Source organism: Zea mays, chromosome 8 (genome assembly GCF_902167145.1).
Source record: "Zea mays cultivar B73 chromosome 8, Zm-B73-REFERENCE-NAM-5.0, whole genome shotgun sequence".
Classification (NCBI taxonomy): domain Eukaryota; kingdom Viridiplantae; phylum Streptophyta; class Magnoliopsida; order Poales; family Poaceae; genus Zea; species Zea mays.
Window position 1 is genome coordinate 14,816,007 of NC_050103.1, and position 9,614 is coordinate 14,825,620.

Sequence of the window (9,614 nt, forward strand, 5' to 3'; positions counted from 1 at the left end):
ACTCGTCAGTCCAGGGACCCCCCCGGGTCCAAAACGCCGACATAACCTATGGTCCTTTGTTGCATAGAGATACCTAGAGGCAGAATAACCTATGGTTCATATATAAATCTGATGACACACATCGATGTTTTTTTAAGCAAGGGGGTATGAATTTATGTAATCTTAAGATTACTATGGGGTATGAAACTACTTTGATGGCCTGAGTTAGCTGAATGGCTTATTATCTGGTATTCAGAAAACTCCTAGATTGATGATGCTCACCTCTGTCATTTGTGAGTTTTTTTGTTTGAATCCGAATGGGTGCAGCTGTTGTATGGTATTACAGACTATATAAGTTGTGTGATGTCCAAAGCAATTCAAGAATTGTGATGTATTGACTTCATCTGATGATCCCTAGGGCATAGTTTGTAAAATGGTAATTTAACATCTCCTTTTACTATCTATTGTCTCTTTCTGTATTTACTTTATAGATGTTCGAAGTAATCCAGTCGTTTTCTTGTGTTTCTGCTGATCTATTAGCCTAACCTTTTATCTGCAATTTGTTGGTTTGACGATGAGTTTGTTCAGACTGAATGATGTGCTATGTTCATGTTTTCAATTTTGCTGGCTAGATTATATTAGGTTTTGGCTTCAGACAGCTTTTCTATCTAGTTTGCATGTGCTCCAACTTATGCCTTAAGGGATCAAATGGTGTTTGTTTATGTCTGAGTTCAACTTATGGTTATTGAAATTTGAGACTTACTACTTTGCATTTTTGTTTATATAGCCTAATGACTTGGTATGTGGTGTTCTGTGGGCGATAGCCCGATATATATGATACATGACATCAATGTGCCCAAGTTTGTGGATTCAAAAACAACCATTACAAATCCTATAATTCCTATGAAGAAGCAATTGGAGCCTACAGTTTCTATTTTGGAGTCGTAGTTGAAAAGAAGGAACCAAAGAAAGCTGGAGTAGCCCCAACAGTCCAGTTTTTCTTTTTGTGGAAAGAACTGTTAATCATGTTTCAGTTTATAGCTATTCTATTTTTACTATTCAAGATAATGTAATCTAGTGATTAAGTAGAACATTGGAACTAATAATGTATTAGTATTTAATTTTGAGTGTATGATGTGACAATGTAATCTTGTATGAATTTATAAACTTTCAACTAATACTATAATGTAATCTGGTTTGTGATATTACTTTGTGTTTTGAATTCCATGGAGAAAATTGAATTTAAATGCAAAGCTAATCCTCAAAAAGTTTGGCGCAAAAAAAAAAGCACACTTGGCGCTAAATGAAGAGTTAGGCTCAATGCTAGACTCAACCAACCAAACAAACTAGTGCTTGAATCAGTTTATGCGAGTCAGGCAACCATTCAGGTTTCTGAGTGAGGCAGAACGAGATTTTTGACTTAGCCAGAACGACATAAGAAATGAAACCAAACAATATATGTTGGCCCTGCACAATGCAGGTTGGCTCTGTTGAGATCTTCTCATTTTAGCTCTGTTGGGATCTCATTTTAGCCTAGCTAAAAAAACGGTCAAGCTGTTTAGTTTAATGTCTAACTTACCATAATTTATCACACATAAGGTTAGACAAGTTAGGCATGCGTTTAGTTTATAGCCATAGTTATGACAAAAATATTTCTTTTTCCGCATAGGTCCACTCGTCAATGACTTATTGAAGTATGAGAGATACCTTTAAACATGTCACAGTTGGCATAAAATGTGTGGCATTTTTAACACCTTAGTATAGAACCGAATAGGCCGAACCCCAAATAATCGCGGCCATAGTGCAAATACGAGTGCTTGGCAGGGATCCTAGCGTCCTATGGCTGAGGATATCGCATATCGTACAATAATTGGCTGCCTGCCTCCGTGCAACGATTGCATTCGGAGACCAGGTTAATCCGTACAGGGCATCAACGATCAGTACAATCTTGGCAGCATTCGACCAATGTGGGGCTGTGGGCACAACAAAGGCCCAAACTAGTCTCACAAACTAAAATGCCCAAACAATGTCTCACAAATTTGTGTAGACGTTGTAGACTAGTGCCACAAAAGGGCGTCGGGCGAAGACGGATCCATCGTAATTCACACACACAAAAAAAAGGCTACACAAACACCACTATCGCTATGTCCAGAGGCAAACATTATTAGCAAGCTGAATCAAGCTGTAGAGTAGCCTCACAAAAAGCTAGGGGGAGGGAAATCAGCATCCGCACCAGCGCAAAGTTAGTAGCTTACATAGCACTGCACGGTTAAACAAAAAAATAGTCTGATCTGTCTTCAGCACATCACCGCAACAGGGTGAAGGGTTGGAACATCTTCAGCGGACTTCACACGGCGGCGGCGTTGATGATGTCGATGAACTCGGGCTGGAGACAAAGATATGGGAGGAAACAGTCAGGTTGCTGACATAGGTCATTTTGTTCTTTCTTTGGGTCACAAAAATAAAGGGACAGACAGGACATCAACTGTCATCCTGGATTTTTTTTCCCGTTACCTTCAAAGAAGCACCGCCCACAAGGAAACCATCGACATCAGGCTGTGCTGCCAGCTCTTTGCAGTTCGCAGCAGTTACTGAACCTGTAGCACAGAAGGCACATGCGTGATTGTCACAAGATGGTTTAGCAGCCAACACATGAAACCCCAAGTCAATTGCTCCAAAAATGTATGTATACCTCCATAGATGATCCTTGTAGATTCAGAGACCTCAGGGCTGACATTGATCTTTACCCAATCCCTCAGGGAGGCGTGCACCTGGGAACATAGTGCAAATCTGAGTGTTAACCATAATAACACAAATCTGAGTGTTGCACAGAGAAAAGGATAACGCATGTAGCAGATCAACATATTTATAATCATAGTGCATCGCAGCCCAATATTGAAACAGATAAAAATACATTAACCAGTAGAGAGTTGTACCAAGAGAGAACAGAACTTACTTCCTGAGCCTGAGCTGGGGTGGCGACTTTGCCAGTTCCAATAGCCCAGACTGGTTCATAGGCAAGAACAACGTTGCTCCAGTCCTTGATCTTCTCTGTAAAACAAACAGCCATTTGATCCATTCAGCCTGATTTTTCGTATAGGGTCAAAAAACTTGGTAACTTCAAAGCAAGGCACTAAATGTTCACATGAACAAAACAAAGGGCAGACCCAGCTCCCACATGAATGTGGGGTCTTTCCCCCACAAATGCGGAAAGGAAAATCCAGCATGTAAATTCATCCAAGCAACAGAAACAAAAACTCGGCCAGGGAAGGAAAGACCGCCCTCCCGGTATTCTATTAAGAAGAGACCGAAACATGGTCCCGGCCGAAAAAATCCCCGAACCCTAGCCCCCCATCACTAGTTGGCCGACATCGCGCACTCTGCAAATGCCCAGCCGGAGGGTGGGGTGCATGACATAACCCGAGGGCGGGCGGGGCACAACGAAGGGATTTTTTAACCAAGCCCGAAATTCGCCCCCAAGGGGGATCGAACCCGGGACCTGGAGGTGCTACTTGGAAGCTTTAACCATTACGCTAAAGGCCCTTTCGCAGCGACAGAAACACACATAAGTTGATTCCTAAACTAAAGCTGTTACAGAAAAACAGTAATGTCCGAACTCCGGATATGTAGATTATCTAACAGAACTGATCACCAGAAGCAAAGGGCCTGTTCAGTTTGGGTTTCAGCTGCTGTGGCTAGCTGCAGCTAGCTTATGACTACAGTAACTCTACTGTGACACCTGAGAGGCAGCAGCCAACGACTGAATAAATGCCAGACGAACAATCTCAACCAAAAGATGTATAGCTACATTTATATAATGAACCAACAAGGCAGCAACTCTTCATTACCATTAAAAAACTAACCATGAAGGGCTAGAAAGAGACTACACATGTCATGTCACTGGAGGGAATGTAAAGGAAAAGTACCAGCAATTGCTTTTGTTTGTGCAGCAACAACATCCATGGTTGAACCAGCCTCCCTCTCCTCAAGGGTCTCACCAACACATGCAATGACCTTTAGTCCCTGAGACAGAGCAAAAGCAACCTTGTCTCCAACAAACTGGCATCCAAGCAGAAGAGTAAAACCATTAGATGTGAACATTCATTGAATGGCAGTGGCTATGCCGAAGACAGGGAACAGCTAAATAATTGGTTGGTGTCTCAGGGGAGAATTAAAGTAGATACAACATAGTCCCAGATAAAAATATGCACACATTACAAGCGCAATGAAAATAACACAAAAGACATGTTGCATAAGTTGTGACATGGATCATACCTCATTTGATTCTCCCAGCAGAGCTCTCCTTTCAGAGTGTCCAAGAATGACCCAGGGAACGCCAAGGTTGACGAGCATCTCAGCACTGCATCAATAATGACTTCGTAATCAACTAATAGTGAAATTCAATGGGGAAACAAGCGCAATACACAAACTGCTGAATTATGTTACATATATGCAGAATGCTTAACATAGCATAGTAATCAGATGATAATAGTTAAAATTGAATGAAAACATGAAAGGTGACCTCAAAGGACTCCGTGCATAATGGTCAAGAAATATAAGCAATTATTCTAGTACAAGACTATGTATTTGCTTCAAAGTTTTGACAATAATCCTTCCACAGATTGGTCATTATGACATATGTCGTAGTCAGCCAGGATAGAATTAAAGACTAACCTAATTTCACCGGTGAATGCACCTCCCTTCTTCACCCAGCAGTTCTGAGCAGCAACTTGGAACTCTTGGCGCAGCTGGCTCTTGACCACCGGGAGGAACACATAAGGAGGACTGACAACGACCTCTGCAATGCAAACAGTTACAACTCATTAAGCACATCATACAATTGGTAAATTTCTCAGGACTACACAAATGTATGCAATGTTCAAGGTCAGTCCTAAAACATATTATGTAAATTTTGGTTGTCCATACCAACAACATCTGAAGAGGGAACATTTCCTTCATTCAGGGTTTTGACAATCTTCTCAACCTGATCTGTGGTTCCATTCTGCACGCATCAATATCAACCATGACATGATCAGTTATCAAGCAATTCAATATATATACATGTCACTTGTATGAGAAATTTGGCAAAGCAACAGGCTCTTTCACTGCCAGTGTGTATTCGATTCACAAAAGGAGCTCCAACCTACTATCAGATTGAGCAAGCTCTTACACTGCCAATGAGTACTCAATTCGCGAGGAGCTCCAACCTATGCTCAGATTGAGCAAGCCCCGAGCTCCATGACAAGAAACGTAAGGTTAATTCGTGCAGCAAACGAGAATGGGTCTCCAAAAGTTGGATATCGAACTCCTCTGCTCCTACAGACAACATGCATCACGAAACTTATGAAGGGCTTTTACGATTTGCTCTGCGCTGGAGCCTGGGAAGCACAGGCGCATTGGAAGAAGAACGCGGGCTCTTCCAGCTAGGTCACAACATACAAAAACCATCAACATCACCTTAGATTCCGTTTTGTACGAGAACGACCAGATCGATTCTATTCGTGGCCGGACCTTAACCTGGAGGCATCATATCCGGGCTTCCCAACCAAGAGCAAAAAACCCAATTATTACGGTGAACTGAATCCAGAGCAATCGAATCCAAACCCCCTCCCCAAACAAAAACAAAAACAAAAACAAAACACTGCCTAGCTTAACCGTAAACGGGATCAGATATACTACCAAAGGTCCACATCCCATCCACGAAAGAAAAATAGGCAGTTCGACGGGGGAAGAGAAATTACGCATTTCCAGTTGCCACCAACGAAGAACTTGCGGCCCATCTCGGCCGGGTGTCGATTAGATTGGGTACGGATGGGGGAGAGGAGGAAGGGCGCTTCTAAATTGTATTTGGCTTCTTGCAGAGGAAGAGGAAGGAAGAGAAGGTGCAAATGATAACACAGGCGGAGTGAGGTTTGTGGCCTCTCATGTGAGACATGAGGCCTGCCGGCCAGTATTCACGATGACATGTGGCCCCTACTGCCACATGGAATTTTCTTGTACGTTTTACCTTAAAAAAGAGGTATAGGTATCTTTCTATCTCTATCTCTATATATCTTCTTATTATATATATAAGATATATATAAATTATCTATTTATCTATTCTACTATATGGACTACCTTTATCTATCTAACTATCTATCTATATATATAGATAAAATTTTAAAAACAAAAAAGGTGTTCTACTCTATATCTATGTATTTATCTACCAATAACAATGATAGAGAGTGAAGAATTATATTAACCTGACTTTTATTTCTGAAGTGTCTATTTTTTTACATATCTTATGTGTGATTCAAACTCACAACTTGTACTCATATAAATTAAAATAATTGTATTTAGTAACAATATACTCTTTTCGGTATAAATAAATTATCTATTTATCTATTCTACTATATAGACTACTTTTATCTATCTAACTATCTATCTATATATAGATAAAATTTTAAAACAAAAAGGGTGTTCTACTCTACATCTATGTATTTATCTACCAATAATAATGATAGAGAGTGAATAATTTTATTAACCTGACTTTTATTTCTGAGGTGTCCATTTTTTTTACATATCTTGTGTGTGATTCAAACTCACAACTTGTACTCATATAAATCAGGATAACTGTATTTAGTAACAATATGCTCTTTTCGGTCTAAATTATAAGTCATTTAAACCTTATTGGAATGAAAGTATCTTAAGTTCAACTAAATTTGTACAATAACATTAATAAATTAAAATAAGTACAGTTATATTTTTTTATTGATTATGTTTTATAGCATGTCTATTCGATAATATAAATCATCGTGATGTTTCCGTAGTTTTATTTAAAGTTAAGGTGTTTTGGCTCTCTAAAAAAGTTAAAAATGACTTATAAGCATGCTTGCAGCATATGAAATATATTTTGCTAATTATGAGCAAAAACTAAAACATTTAGGGGGTGTTTGAACGTACTAGACTAATAGTTAATTAGCTAAAAAAAATTGCTAATAGAATTAGCTAGCTACAATTAACTAATTTACTAAAAATAGCTAATAGTTGAATTATTAGTTAGATTGTTTGAATGTCTTTAATTAATTTTAGTCATTAACTATTAGCTCTAGTGTATTTAAACATTGTTTAGCCTACCTCTAACAAGACAGGTAAAATGTGAAAATATCCATACTTCCAGCAAGGTAGGCAAAATGTAAAAATATCCATCGCACGATACTGCAGCACAATTTATGTCTCCAGCACACAGGTAAAATGCACATGAAGAGATAAGTTATGCAAATTTGTCCACCATCTCTTCTTCAATGCATAATTTTGCAAATACATAATCTGATGGAGAAACAAAATTTTGTACACCACACATATACCCTTGTTAGAAATAGCTACATAGTACTTACCTTACTAAAGGCTAGTTTGAGAACTCTATTTTTCTAAAGTATTATTATTTTTCTAAGAAAGAATAAAATATTTTTTCTTGAAAAAAAATATAAGTCTCTTAAAAAAAATAGGTTCCGAAACTAGGTCTAAAATATATTTCCGCGTGAAAATGTGCCGCGGAGGCAAATCCCAAACTCGCTACTATGATCGCTCCATGTTATTTGTTTTATCGTCACATATAGCTGTCAATATCCCAATTCGCCACTTTCTTATCAAAAAATATAGGAAGATCGATATCTATTCTATATCTAATGATAGAAAGTAAAGTGTTTCTTCGTATCTGTTTTTTTATTCGTAGAACACCCGTCTTTGGTCCGTCATCCTGTCCGATTTTTTTCCGTGCTCAGTCGTTTTCCGTCACCTGAACGTTTGATTCGCTGTATGTAGTTTGGAAACAGAATACTGATTGGACAACGGACTGGCTGCTAGCTGTCCCTCGTCTCAACATAATACAAACAAATAACTAGCTGTATGTACAGGAGTTTGTTTTTGCTGAGTTGATTTTGATTCGATTCATTGTGAGGGTGATTTCATTCATTCTCTCTCTTGTCTTTCCTTATTCGTATTTTTTACTTATTTTTAAAAACCTCTCCCTCTCTTATTTTCTCCCCCTATTTCTCTCTATTTAGCTATCCTTTACATTTTAACTAAGGTATTTGATTTTATACAACATTTTTGGAGTTCAAAAAAATATAATATTTATAATATCGTAATATGCATGGTTATATGGTAACTAATATTGAAAATAATTAATTTTGTAATTAATATCATTGATCCGTGAAGGGGGAGATTAGGGTTTTTTCTCCTCTCATTGAGAATGGGGAGGGGAGGAGAGTGGATGGTTGTAGCATCTCCATGAGCAATCATACACTGAAAATCATGGGGAGGTGAGCAATTGTGTGAACGGTGGAGCCGTGGTCTAATATTGTCGGCGTTTCGACCCCGGGGGGGGGGGTCCCTGGACCGACGAGTGAATTGTCGCTGCGTGTCCCTGCCCAGATGGGTTGGCGCGGGATGGAACACAAGATGTGGGACAAGCCTTGTATTATCCTGCACCAGGGGTGCCGCTCGCAGTAGGGGTTACAAGCGCGTCGCGTGAGGGACAGAGAGAGGGGGACACAGAGCTCGTCCGCCGCTTCCCTCACGCGAACCCCCCTCAAGGTGGCCCTGGACCTCCCTTTTATAGAGGCAAGGAGAGAGTCCAGTCGTACAACGGGGGGCGTAGCTATGTGCTAACGTATCCGGCAGTGGAGTGCCTAAGCCCTGTGTACATGCCAACGTGGCCGTTGGGGGAGAGCTTGGGTCCTGTACATGTGATGGCGTGGCCGCCGGAGGAGCGCCTGAGTCCTGTAGGAGCACAGCTGGCAGCGCGGCGAGGACCCTGCTGACGTCTCCTTGCTGTCGTAAGGGGCTGAGAGGCACCGGCGTCATGGCGCACGCAGGGCACCATCATTACCCGTCGCCGGGGTAAGCCAGATGGGACGCCGGTCTTGTTCTTCGTAGCCTGAGCAGGCTAGGAATAGGGAAATGATGTTTCCCCTGTTAGCGCGGTCGGTCTGAGCCCAGGGTCGGTCGAGGCGGAGACTTCTCTTGAGGTCGAGGCCGGGGTCGGGCGAGGACGCAATTCCTCCCGAGACCGGGGTCGAGGCCGAGTCCGAGGGTCGGGCGAGGCGGAGATCTCCTCTCAAGGCCGGAGCGTGAGGTCGGGCGAGGCGGAAACCTCCTTCCGAGGCCGGAGCGTGAGGTCGGGCGAGGCGGAGCTTCCTGTTGCGCCCGAGGCTTGAACTCGGTGGTTGATCGTGACTTGTTGTCAGTCGTTGCCGGGGTGGCTGACACGGTAGTCGGAGTGGAGCGAGCGACGCTGTTTTCCTGTCATGTCGGATAGTAAAGAAGAGGGGCGAAGTGACTGCGGTCACTTCGGCCTGGCCGACTGAGGCGTGTGTGTCAGGATACGGCGTCAGGCATCCCCTGCATTTAATGCGCCTGCGAAGCGGTCTGTTGGTGAGGCGGTATGGCCAAGGTTGCTTCACAATGAAGCCTGCCCGAGCCGAGCCTCGGGAGAGCCGAGGGGGCACCCGCTGTCTGAGGAGGCCCTCGGGCGAGGCGTGAACTTGTCTGGGACTACTGTTCCAACCCGAGGCTAGGCTCGGGTGAGATTGCGTTCCTCGGACAGACGAAGTCTTGGCTTGAACCGCACCCGTCAGTCGGTCTGCGGGTGT

General features: G+C 42.0%; 1 protein-coding gene across 1 annotated transcript; it reads right to left on the reverse strand.

Moving 5' to 3' along the window:
- Window positions 1-2,125: 2,125 nt before the first annotated feature.
- Window positions 2,126-5,856, reverse strand: LOC100194114 (uncharacterized). The gene is given in 9 exon segments (NM_001139167.1): window positions 2,126-2,365; window positions 2,494-2,576; window positions 2,672-2,750; window positions 2,936-3,030; window positions 3,906-4,038; window positions 4,255-4,339; window positions 4,654-4,777; window positions 4,906-4,981; window positions 5,721-5,856. Coding segments are annotated over 9 exon segments (753 nt in total). The 5' UTR covers window positions 5,760-5,856; the 3' UTR covers window positions 2,126-2,326.
- Window positions 5,857-9,614: the final 3,758 nt, after the last annotated feature.